The 13,713-nt window shown below is 34.0% G+C and overlaps 1 protein-coding gene and 1 pseudogene across 3 annotated transcripts in view; both read left to right on the top strand.

The window, feature by feature from the left end:
* The window catches only part of KLHL28 (kelch like family member 28), a 41,508-nt gene extending 30,834 nt beyond the window's left edge, over positions 1 to 10,674 (top strand). For all 3 annotated transcript variants that reach the window (XM_045069055.1, XM_045069060.1, XM_045069050.1), the window contains exons 3-5: positions 2,408 to 2,851; positions 4,818 to 5,026; positions 6,071 to 10,674. In XM_045069055.1, the coding sequence (XP_044924990.1) occupies positions 2,408 to 2,851; positions 4,818 to 5,026; positions 6,071 to 6,234 (817 nt within the window). In that variant the 3' untranslated portion in view covers positions 6,235 to 10,674. The remainder of the gene's footprint in view (positions 1 to 2,407; positions 2,852 to 4,817; positions 5,027 to 6,070) is intronic.
* On the top strand, positions 8,261 to 8,375 carry LOC123390602 (annotated as a pseudogene).
* Positions 10,675 to 13,713: the final 3,039 nt, after the last annotated feature.

Raw genomic sequence — 13,713 nt, 5'->3', positions numbered from 1 at the left:
TCAAAACTTTTAATTTTTGGCCCTATATTCAGAAAACTTAACTGCTCACTGATCACTACATGTCCTCACTTTCACTCCTTACTCAGCTTAGATTCTAGGAACATCACTGTTTTCATTCCTTTAATATACTCATGGCTCCCTTACCCTTCTTCAGTCATACTCTTCTAGTTAGAATCAGTTCTCCTCTTACGCCATGGCTGCACCCGAGCAGCAATATGTGGCTAGAGAAACGCACATACCCATCTTAAGTGATCTCATTTAAGACACCTACCACTGCCAACAACCCCTTTCATTTCCCTAAGTAATTTACTCTCCACTTCCTTGGAGGACTGTTTTATACCTTTTCTCTCCATAAGGACATCCAACCCCGTCCAACCCTCAGCTTTCAGCTCTCAGCTGATGACTATCTCTTACTCTCTCAAAAGATAGAAGCAATCAGAAGAGTACTGTCTTGTCTTCTGATCTCCAAATCCACCAGGTTATTTGTTTCTGAGACCTGTTCCTCCATTTCTCTACTTACTGCTTCCATTTCCTCTCCTCTGCACAAGGGCTCTGCTCTTGAATTTATCGCATATCTCTTCTTACATCACCTTCCCCCACTGTACTACATCCTTGCCATTAGCATGCAAACATGTTCTGTTTTAGGCTCCCAGATTAAATCAATCTTCCCTGGAGGCCGTGGTCTTTCTCTGCTTATCCTTACATCTGTCTTATATCTGTTTTAATCCTTATAGTAAAGTCCTTGGAACATTTGATATCCGCTGTTTTCCCTCATCTCCTATTCTTTCTTGAATCACTCCAGTCAAGATTTGTCCCCACCACCTCACTCAAACTGCTTTCATGAAGGTCAGATAATTCCCTGATGTATCATTTTCATCAGAACAAATTCACATTTTAAAACAAGCAGTATAACAAAACTGTATATAGGCACTCAGTAATTAATGAATGAATGTTCTTTAATCATACTGGATAGAGAATATATATTTTATGTTATTGAGTTTGAATATATATTTTATGTTACTGAGTTTGGAGACATTGAAATGAAGTATGAATACTTTCAAGAGACCATATATAGTTTGCATGCAAGGTATAAAGAAAAATCCAAGTACTTATCAACCAGCATAAAAAATAAACAATACCTTTAAATTCCCTTGTATCCTTCCTTGATGCATCTCCTTTTCTCTCCTAAAAGTGACCACTATTCTGAATTTTCTGCATATTATTTCTTTGCTTTTCATTGTAATTTTGCCACATATTTATGTGCCCCAATATAGCATTAGGTTTTACATATTTTTATACAAATACAATAATGCTACATATATTCTTCAGGGTTGTGTTTTCTTACTGAACAATAAATATGTTTGTGAATTTCATCTGTGAGATTACATGAAGCAATAGTTTGTTAAATTGGTATATGGTATTATAGTATATGGGTATAATATAATACTTTCTTTTTACAATGAATATGTTAATTATAAGAATTAAAGTGTTACACACATACAGAAGAATGCACAAATCCCAAGTGTACAGGTCAGTGAATTATCACAAAGTGAATATTAACAAACCAGTTCAAGAAATAGTACATGACCAACACCCAGAAACCACTCTGGAGTTTCCTCTCTGTCCTCCCCAAACGTAACCAATATCCTCATTTCTAATCTAGAGATTAGAAATGTCTTTGGACTTGGTATAAATAAACTATACAGAATGTATTCTTTTGGCTTCTTTCCCTTGGCATTATAGGTGTAAGATTTCATTTCTGTTAAAGGAAAAAGATTCATTCCTGTTACATTTAGCTGTATTTATTTTCATTGCTGAAATCTCTGATATGCCACATTTTATTTATTTGTTTTATAGTTGATGAACCTTTGAACTCTTTCCAGTTTTTGACTGTTATAAATAACGCTGCTGTGACCATCATGCATAAATGTGTGCATTTCTTTTGGATACATATCTAGGAATGGAATTGCTCAGTTTAGGGTGATATACCACATCTTATTTATCCATTCTCCTTTTGATGGATGATTGTGCTGTGCTGCTATAAACATTTCTGTATGTATGTCCTGGTGCAAAACTGACTATAACGGGCATTCAGTAGTGTAGATACACATGAACGAAATTGCCGAATCAGAACATTTGTGTACCTTCAGTTTTAACAGATAATGTAAAATTGTTTTCCAGCGTAGTTTGTACCAGTTCATGCTCCCACCAGCAGAGTATGCGTTTCTTGCTCACATTCTTGCCAACAGCTGTTACCATCTGACTTTAAATTTTTGCCAGTCTAGAAAGTATGTTATGGCTTGTTGTGGTTTTAATTGGCATGTCGCTGATTACTAAGGAGATTAAACATTTTTGTTTGGGGCCATTTTGATTTTTAAAATTTAATTTTTTTCTGCTTATTCTTCAGTGTGGAGATGTACTTTCCTCAGAATGACTCTTGGATTGGTTTGGCACCCCTAAACATTCCTCGCTATGAATTTGGAATATGTGTTTTAGACCAAAAAGTGTATGTTATAGGTGGTATTGAAACTAACGTGCGTCCTGGCATCACTATCAGAAAACATGAAAATTCAGTAGAATGCTGGAATCCTGATACAAATACCTGGACTTCTCTTGAGAGAATGAATGAAAGCCGAAGTACCCTTGGAGTAGTAGTACTTGCAGGAGAACTTTATGCTTTAGGTGGTTATGATGGACAATCTTATTTACAATCTGTAGAGAAATATATTCCTAAAATAAGAAAATGGCAACCTGTGGCACCAATGACTACAACAAGAAGCTGTTTTGCTGCAGCCGTGTTGGATGGAATGATATATGCCATTGGTGGGTATGGTCCTGCCCACATGAACAGGTATTTAACTTAATGAAGTTGTATATGCTTGTAGATTTTTAAAGTCTCATTAACAATAATTCTTACACAACTGGTATGTGTGAATGAACTTCCCTTCTTAGTTTTTAAAGTAATATTGTTAGGCATTTGAAATTTAATCTGCTCTATGAGTGTAGTTACAATTGTTTTATATGAGGATTTAATACAAAGCTAAAAAAGATTCCTCTTAACAAAATTTTAAATTCATTCATTTAATATAATTGGATTAGATTTTAAAATTCAGAGATCTGATTATAAAATGAAGTTAGACAACTTTAGATTTTGGGTGACGAATTTATATAAATACGGGTGTATGTGTGTTTATAAATGGTCTGTTACTGCATTGCTTAGCAGAATAAAAAGTGAAAATGTAATTCCTATATGCTTATATATTATGCATCATAAACATAAAGCCTTATTTAAATATTCCTTTTTGGATTCTTATTCTATAATCATGCGTGTATCATTGTGTACCTGAGTTCTGCTGGAGTCTGAATTTGAGGTTTCTGCATTTTGTAGCATTTCTGAATAAAGGAGAAAAATATACGAGAAAAATGAAAGCATAAAGTGACTTGCTTATATGGAAAATTAATAATTCTGAGCCTTTGTTGAAAATTGCTGTTCCAAAGATTTTCTCTAATAGTGACTAAAGTGATGTGTCTTTTATTGATTGTGAACATTTAATGGAAGAGTATATTGTGATTTGTTAAGTGAGAAGGCAAGAGCACAATAGCATTTCATCTATAAATTTTTATTTCTCTATAAGCTAAAGTATTCCTCCTTTTTATTGCTCCCTTAGTTGAAGGAAAAGTATTTGGGGCAGAGCCATGCATTTTTATTCTTTGAAAATGTGCTGGCGGAAATTTTTAAGATAAAAATTGAGTATTTCTTTTGGGAGATAGTGCTCTTGGAGTTTAAGTTCTTACTAAAGTTTATCAACTCTTCTGGTCCAGTAATTTGGCTCTAATGGCTTTTATCCCAGTGTTCTTTCAGAAATATTTATAGTTTTGTCTATATTCTAGTCTAGTTTACAGTCTAGTCTCTGCTTTGTACTCCAGAATTATGCTACTGACTCTCAACTGCTTCAGGCTTTCTTGAGAAGTTAGTTTAGGACCAGAACAAGCTCAGCAAGCCTGCCTTTGTACCCACTCATGTCAAAATAGAGCTATAAAGGCCCTCTGGGATTTTCTAGGGAAGCTTTTTTGGAAATTCTCATCTGCTTTGGATATCCATAATGCAGCTTGGAAATGCCAGGTGTTCTCTGGAATGCAGACTTGACTTAAACCCCTGAATTCTCCTACATCACTCTGAGATTATTATGATTGGCCAGTTTGTGTTATGTAATCTGCAGTGTTTGCTTTACAGTAAACCACCACAACTTCTGTAAGATAAAAAATTTCCTTTCCTTTCCTTTTTTTAATCTTCCCTTTTCCTTAGCTATGTAGAAGATCCTTACTGTCCTTGGAAAACATTTATATTTAATTTGTGATTTTCAGAGTTCTTTCAGAACATGCATACTCATTTGACTTCATTCTTATATGAATCCTTTGAGGTTAAGTTATCCCCATTTTTTCAGGTGAGCAGAAGGGGCATATCTAGGATTACACATACCCATAGTGTTAGGGCTAGGGTTCATTCAACTCGAAGTATACAGCATTAGTACTTGAACCCAGGTTTCCTGATTTCAGAAGTTTTATGCCCTTAATATACCCTGCTGCTTGTATGATATAATGGAATAGCATATGGGTATTATTGCTTGCAGTTTACAAGGTAAGCTTTTATCACTGCGGTTTTATCAGCAAAATGTAAACATCTGGAACAAACTACTCTTGTTTTATATCTGTCTGTTGGAACTTCTAAAACTATGGTAGGTTTTAGTTTTGCTTTGGTAGGAAGAAATGGCACAAAAAATATGCAAATTAATTCTTTCTTTTGTGAATATTTGCAGTGTGGAGCGTTATGACCCAAGTAAGGACTCCTGGGAGATGGTTGCATCTATGGCAGATAAAAGGATTCACTTTGGTGTGGGTGTCATGCTAGGCTTTATTTTTGTGGTGGGTGGACATAATGGTGTCTCACATTTGTCAAGCATTGAAAGATATGACCCTCATCAGAATCAGTGGACTGTATGTAGACCAATGAAAGAACCCAGAACAGGTAATAATAACTAAATAATATCTAAACATAGAGGATGATATTTCTTATAGTGATATTCTTGGAATAGTAGTACCTTGGAATATAATAGTAAGAGTATTACTTGTCCAGCAAAACAAAACAAAAAACTTTATTGTGCTACACTTGAGAGACAGCTGATTTGACAAAACTACACAGATTTCTATACTGTGATTTTAATATGCCAGTGTGCATATTATCATCTACTTAAAGTTGGGAGAACACATTTCTAGAAATGGTGGGAATAGAATGTATCTTACAGAAACTCTTCTGTCCACATAGCAAATGTCATCTTTTTATATGTTACACACTCACACAGAATTTGGATTTTTTTTTTTTTTTGTACATTAGTCTGTAGTTTACCTTTCAAATACTCTCACATTTGGAGGGTGTTTGGAGATATAGGAAAGGTTGGATTTCAGGGTTCCCAGAGGAAAAAAAAAAATCTTTGAAGAATAGAAATTACCTTTGAACCCAAACTTCTAGCACATAATTTTAAGGGGAAGGTTTTAAGTTGATGGAAATGCTTTAAGGATATTTCTTGCATAAGAGGGAAAGTTGTAAAATAACAAGAATGTGAAAAAAACATTGGGTAGTCTTGTTCTCTTGGGTAGTGTGTATAACAGTATTTACGGTACAATTTTTAAAAGCATAAGTTGTATGGTTCAAGATATGTTTCAGATATTTTCAACATACTTAAAAACCTGATAAAGATGAATGATTTGTTGAAAATATGTAAGTATAAACAAAAGTAAGCATATGGAAAGACATATACTACATTCTTTGTATTTTTCTGTGGTAGAGGAGAGAGTAGGATTGGGAAGGAGAGATGAAGGAAGACTTCAACTCTTGCTTTCATGTTAGGGGATTTTTTTCTCCCAGTAAGTATGTATGGCGATGTTGCTTGTATAATTAACAGTAGATTATTGAAATGTATTTTGAGAAAACATTAAAATACAAATTTATTTTTAGGGAGAAGTCAACTTCATGGTTAACATGTTTTTTCCTATTTTTACCCACTTTTCCTAGGGGTTGGTGCTGCAGTAGTTGATAACTACCTTTATGTAGTTGGTGGTCACTCAGGGTCTTCCTATCTGAATACCGTGCAGAAATATGACCCTATCTCAGATACGTGGCTGGATTCAGCTGGCATGATATACTGTCGCTGCAACTTCGGATTAACAGCACTTTGACAAGTGTGCACTGGTGGGAATCGTGTTGTGATGAACCTTGTGCCGCATGAAAGGATGTCGCATTTTCTGAAATCCGAAAGCTACATATCTTTCTCTTTAACTTGAAATGGCATGAAGACTCAAAGTTCTGTTGGGTACTTTGAATTGACAAGTAGCTTTGGTTGCTCTTGATTATACAGTGAATCAATAATCAAAAAAAAAAAAAGGAAAGATCTTGCCAATTTAATTGTGCACTTTTCCCCCTAATACTGGCATAGAGTAGTTTTATGTTCATTAGTGTACATGTGGAGAAAATCTTGCTGCTTTAAAAAAAAATTAGCTCTCCTTCTTTCTTGATATATGCACCATGATTTACTAGGATGAGAGATGCTTAGATGTGGGAGTGTATTGAAAGACTAGACAAAATGCTGATACTGTCTGTTGGATATAAATTCATATGCTTCACATTTTAAACAAATAAAGGGCTGCTTTTTTGAGGGGGGTACTTTTAAGGATTGTAAATTATATACCATAGTGAGTCACCAGGATATTCTTCCTATGAAATGGCTTTAGGGCTGGAGATGTAATAAGTTTGCAAAACAAATGCTTTTACTATCATCATTTTTTGGAGGCTTATATTAAGAAGCCAGATATTTCCTGTTTATGCCTTTTTTATAGGGCAGGTTAATGCTGGATGAATTTAGTTACTAACCTGTGCTATGCTAAGCATGGATAGAAAGTTAAGCATATCAGTTTCAGTTTTATTTTTTTCATAGTACAGTGGCTTCCCAGTGTTGATGTAAATATTTGACAAATGTTTAGTACCACCCTTAGCAGTACTGATTTTTTCTACATATCCTTATAATAATTTTAGTTTTTTAAGACCCTTAGTTGCTTTTTCACAGTGTTCAGATATAAAAATGGTGCTAACTGTAGGATCTGTAAAAGGCTATAATAATGTTCTTTTGGATGTTCAGTATGAGATATGCATGACATGTTTTAATAGTATTTTTTTCATTTTTACTGGCATGGTTTGTGCTTATTAAAAATGTTAGTGATTATGCTAATGTTAACATCCAAAAATCCTCTAAATAGCCCATGTTATACTTTTCATGGTTCCTGAGTAGTGATTTAAAAAAAGATGCATTTTTTTATCTTCTTCTAGTGCTAGATATATGTCCTTTTTAAAGACAAATATATGCATTAAATATAAAGCACTAGGCAGTTATGCATTACTTTGTACACTTCTTAGGTAATTGGATATTTTAAAGTTACTGAGGAAAACTGGAACTCAATGTTTACTTGAGTAATCGTTCTAAATTTGGTTCTACTTTGACTAAAGAAACAAGCAAGACTGTTTGCTATAGCCAGTGACAGCTTATTTAAAATAAGTGGTCAGCTCATTTTGTTTTAGCATGTTTTAGAAAATATCTGTTAGTCTTGAATATATTACTTTGCATTTTATTAGGATATCGATACTTATAATTTTTGGTACTGTAGTTGTTTAATTTTCTTTTCTTTTTTTTTTTTTTTTAAACCTGCTTATTATCTCTATAGACTCCGCAAAACCAGTGTATATTTGTTTCCTAAGAAAAAATTTATACTGCATTCTTAAGTGCCATAATATTCCAAGCTGTTGTTAAGAAGCCATTTGTAATTATAAAACATAGGTTTGTTCATTTAGCATCTATGTTACTATGTATAGCCTGGCAATTTGCAGTTTTTCTTGTTCTTCCATTAACTGCCAGTGTAGATTTAAAATATAGTACAAAACTATGTAAAGTCATCTTTAATCATGTAAGTAGTATGCTTTATGAATATTTGCACAGATTATAAAACCTTGCAAGTGATTTTTAGTCTCTTCCTAATAAGAACTCAACAGGAGCTACTAATAACATTGACAGGCTGAGTATTTTCTATGTTGCTTGTTTGAATGACATAATGATATATAGCAATAACTTTTTAATTGATTTGAATAAACCTATTGAATAGAAACAAGGTGCACTATTGTGATTGGCCTAGACTTTATTTAAAGAAAAGCAATTTAATTACTTCTCGGCCTTTTGGCTAAGATCAAGTGTAGTATCTGTTCTTATTAGTTTAAAGGAAAGCAATTTAAAAGAGATTTCATTACATACTTAATTTTAAGTCTTCAACTCAGTTTTTTTCGTTTATGTCAAATTGTTAAATGCATTAATACTATTTTTAATCTTCTCTCCCCCAAAGATAAAGGAATTGGAAAGACTGTAAAAACCTATTTTAATTGTAAACAGATCTATACTATACATCTTAACAATGTTTTACTCATTTATCATTATCCCCACTATCAAATTGTTATAAAACATATAATCACTTGGTGAATTAGACCAAAGGCCTACATTGATCATTGTTTTGGAAAAATCTAAACTTTATCCTGCTAAAGACTAAATGTGAAACATCTTGGGCAATAGTAGGAACCATATACCAGCGAATAAATTACAAAAACCTATAAAAAGAAATGAAACCCCAAACTTTAGAAATACTAACTTTGGGTTTACCAAACCTACGGTACTATTCATAATAGCCAGAGGTATTGTAACCTGACAACTGATAACTTTACAATAGACCTTCTCATACAGATTTGTGAGAAGTTTCATCATGAATATTTTCTGACAAATTATGTATTTAAAGTCACATGTTTCTTAAGTTAAAAAACATCAAAATATTTTATTATAAATTCCCACCATTAAAGATACTAGAAATAATTTATATACTCAGGCAAAGGGGAGAAACCTATTTAAGATTGTCCAGAAATATATTGGAAAAAAGGGGACAGTGGAAATAGAAATTAATCTCATCACTTGGAAGATACTTGCCTTCCGTAATTATGAAGACTTAATCTGGTAGGAATGTTTGGCTATTTAAAGTTTGTTAAATATAGTAACAGAAGTTAGGTGATTTTTAATGTAGCCCAAAGGATGTTTATGTAAGTTCCATAGGTTATTGCTAACATTGTTTCAAATATGAATGAATATTAAACTATAGGAAGTGGTATTTAATGACAGGAAAATGGCACTAGGTTTTCAAAAATTATTTTGAGAGCTTGACAAATTTTGGAGGGTCTACTTTGTATACATGATATTGTGCCAGATCCTGTCAGGGCTAGAAATACAAATAAGATACAAATCTTTTCATTCAAAGAGTAAAGTATGGTGAGGGAGCTCTGTACCCAAATAACTATTATGGTAAAGTTTTAATTTAATTCCTTGTAGCCAAAATCATCAAAAGTGATTAGAGACCTAATTTATGTGTAGACATTTGTGTCCTTTAGTGTCCAATTAGGTTTTACTGACATTAAAAAGAATCATGGTAAAAGTATTTCTAGAACTCCAAACTTCCTGGAATTGATTAATATATTTTCTATTAGAAAAATAAAATTATAGAAACTTTAAAAAATTACATACTATGTTATCAAGACTCTGGCTAACATTGAAGGAAATATATGTACATATAATGCTTTGTTTTCAGTTTTGGTGTTGGATTTCTGGTATTGTCACCTAAGTGCTCATTTTCAGGAAAATCAGATTCTACAATAAATATACTGCTTAAAAGTTCAATAAACTTGTGATAACCTCTATAACCTCTGTAGTCTGAAAGCTAAGAAATTATAAGATGTCACATGTCAAGTTAACATCCAGTTCTACTTCTTAACCTTTTTTTTTTCTTTGTAAAACAGCACTTTAATTAGACATGATTTAATTAAATACATTTATTCTGTGGCTGGATATATATTGGATTTTCACTTACAGTATATTGATTCAGTGTTGATACACATTGGAAAAGAGTGCAAAATATAGTAAGTTTTAAATACTTAGGTTTACAAGTTTTCTTATTGGTGTGAATATAGAGTCAATAAAAATCCAGTTTACATCTCTGTAGAGAGAAAAATTGTTTTCCATATGTCTTTTATATTATGCATATTTAACTAGAGATAATTTATTGTTAATTTTGTCAAGTTATCTTGTGTAAGTCCCGTTTATTTTAAAATACTAAGCAAAAAGTTCCAAGTTTGCCTTAAAATACAAAAGTGAAATTAAAGAACTGGATGATAATGCCTCTATTTTTGCCTTATGAATTGTGCTGTATCATAAACCAGAGATGGTTTTGATTTTAACAGGATTCTGAAATTTTGTAGATGTAGAGTACTAATATTTGTACTCTCTTGCAAAGAATGTGATCTAGTGGATTATGTTAATGTTTAAGTGTTTTGTAAATGTATTTTACCTCTGAATATGTATCTTTTTAGCATCAGGGTTTTATTTTTGTTTACATGGTAAAGTGGCATTTAACTTGTTGAAGGTTGTATTCTTTTGTCTTTTATTTTAAAAGTTCTTTGTGTGTACTATTGTGGTGATGCTCTGTAATGACTATGGTTAAATTTCATTTAATGTGAAATGTTTAAAATAAATTTGAGAAATATGCCTTTGTATGTTTCAAATGTTATGAACTGACCCAAGCTAGCTTTGTCATTTTCAACTCTTAGATCCTTTTTGGTAGATAGGTAGTGGTCACAAATACTGAAGTAGGTATGGGAAAGCCAGTCTTTTACATCCTTATTACCAGGTTATAATGAAACATGTTAGGCTGAACCCTGACACGTGTTCAGACATTCATTAAAGAAACATTCTTCAGCAAAGCCAGCGCAGAGGACTTCAGTTGGTAAGTTCAGTGCAGTCCTAGCTTTCTGTCCTTTTAGATTCTTTAACTTGCCTTGTAAGAGGGGTTTACTTGGGGCAGACAAGGCAGCATTCCAGAGGATTTGCTTATGTTTCTGCCTGGTATCAGACAACCAGTAGTCCTAAAAGAAAGGGTGATTAATCCCCAGGTGCCATCTTTGTGGAAGTTGTGAACTATAGGCCAGCATGGATTCAGATAACCTGCCCATGCAAGGATTGGAAATAAATTTAGACAATCCGTATATCTTGAAACTAATTTCACCAATAAGAGCAACTTTTTGATTTTATGTTAGTCTGTGTTCCCCAATAATGTCCCTGATATTTAATATACTGAGCAGAACATTGGATGCTGATCTAATTATGGATAACAGAATCTGCCTATGGATAACATAAATCTGCCTTGAGTATGGGTTTCCTGATTATAATACCAGTTAACCATCCCTCAACTGCATTTTTAACAGGGCAACTCCTAGAGTTTAAGTAGAAATTTAATAGATACATGCTGAAGTATATTATAGATGGCAAAGTATGCAAATGTCCATTTTAAGAGTACTGGTTAAAATACTGAAGTTAAGATTTCTTGCCTGAGTGGATGCGTTTGAAGTTCTGCTTGTGATTTCTAAGACATGGATGGATAGCTCTCATGTTACCCAGAAATTATTGTAAAATCTCAGCAGAGAGTCATTAAGATCTTAGCATATGTAAGATGTGGTGCAAGGTGCAAAAGAGTAGCAAGCCATATTCTGCAATTTGCTTGAGGAAAAAAAAAATACACCTAATTTTTCCCCCCACCAGGAGAGAGAATAAGAGGAGTGCTGTCCTGGCAGAGCTGTAACTGTGCCTCTTGGGTTCTTTCATAAAATTAGTTGATGGCTCTCTTGTCTGGGGCCAGTGCAGTAATGAGTGTGAAAGTTTTGTTTGTTTGTTTGTTTTTAAGAGTTTATTTATTTGACAGAGATCACAGGTAGGCAGAGAGCAGGCAGAGAGGAGGAGAAAGGCTCCCTGCTGAGCAGAGAGCCCAATGCTAATGCCGATGCAGGGCGCGATCCCCAAACCCCAGGATCATGACCTGAGCCGAAGGCAGAGGCTTTAACCCACTGAGCCACCCAGGTACCACAAGGGTGAAAGTTTTAACTTTAATTTGGAAAATAGTGTGATTACTGGAGTGTACAATAGACTCATAGTGGAAAGCAAAAAGCTATTCCAATGAGTCTAAAGGCTAGGCATAAAATTCAGTTCTGTGATAAGATGTATCAGAATAATTCAAGTGGGTTTTGATATGTTTTCCAGGCTTTTTTTCCCCTTCATGTTTAATAGTAACGTACCCGTGTACCCATCACCCAACTTCAAAAATTAACCTTTTAGCAATTAGTTTTGCTAATCCTTCATCTATTCATCCTACTTTTTTTTTCTGGAATATTTTTAAAGAGAGCTCCAGACATGCAAAATAATATGACTGGTAAATAATTGAGACTATATCTCTAAATAATAATGACACTTAAAACTTTCATTCTATAAGCAACATTGATAATAATCTCACTTAAAGATTCTAATACTTCTTTTTTTCTTTTTTTTAATTTTTTCAATTTATTTATTTTCAGAAAAACAGTATTCATTATTTTTTCACCACATCCAGTGCTCCATGCAATCCGTGCCCTCTATAATACCCACCACCTGGTACCCCAACCTCCCAGCCCCCTGCCACTTCAAACCCCTCAGATTGTTTTTCAGAGTCCATAGTCTCTCGTGATTCACCTCCCCTTCCAATTTACCCCAACTCCCTTCTCCTAACACCCCTTGTCCTCCATGATATTTGTTATGCTCCACAAATAAGTGAAACCATATGATAATTGACTCTCTCTGCTTGACTTATTTCACTCAGCATAATCTCTTCCAGTCCCGTCCATGTTGCTACAAAAGTTGGGTATTCATCCTTTCTGATGGAGGCATAATACTCCATAGTGTATATGGACCACATCTTCCTTATCCTTTCGTCCGTTGAAGGGCATCTTCAATATTACTTATTACACAATCTATATTCAAATGTCCCTGACTGTCCTAATTTTTTGTCATTATTGTTAGTTGGTTGAGGCAGGAGCTGCATGAAGTTTTACCTTGCATTTGACTCTTAGGTTTCTGAGTCCATTTCAGTCTCCACCAATCACTGCATTCCTCTCCTTTTTCATGTCACTTACTTATGAACAAATGAGAACATTTGTCTGGTAGATTGTCCCATGTTCTAGATTTGGCTACTTGGTTTTTGTGGTATTGTATAGCTTATTGTCCTATTCTTCACATTTTCTGATAGTTGGCTGTAGAGTCTTGATTAAACTCTGGTCCTTTTTTTCTTTTTCTTTCCTTTTTTCTTTTTTTTTTTCTTTTTTTGGCAAGTGTATTGGATGCTCTATATTCTTTTTTTTTTTTTTAGATTTGTATTTATTTATTTGACAGAGAGAGATCACAAGTAGGCAAAGAAGCAGGCAGAGAGAGAGAGGAGGAAGCAGGCTTCCCGCCGAGCAGAGAACCTGATGTGGGACTCGATCCCAGGACCCTGAGATCATGACCCGAGCCGAAGGCAGTGGCTTAACCCACTGAGCCACCCAGATGCCCCTATATTCTTTCTATTGCATTGAATCTGGGGTACATTGTGTCCAGTTCCCCACTTTTAATGATGCTAGCATTAATCATGATTTGCATTTAGATCTTGTCAACCTGATCACTGCATTATTTCTATTAAACTCTCATTTGATGGTTTTAGTAGCTATTAATGACTATTGCTGGATCC

The sequence above is a fragment of the Mustela putorius genome, unplaced genomic scaffold (genome assembly GCF_011764305.1).
Source record: "Mustela putorius furo isolate JIRA1106 unplaced genomic scaffold, ASM1176430v1.1 tig00000129_pilon_pilon_pilon, whole genome shotgun sequence".
Lineage (NCBI taxonomy): Eukaryota > Metazoa > Chordata > Mammalia > Carnivora > Mustelidae > Mustela > Mustela putorius.
Note: the sequence above shows the minus strand (reverse complement) of the source record. Positions and strands in the feature narration are given on the sequence as shown.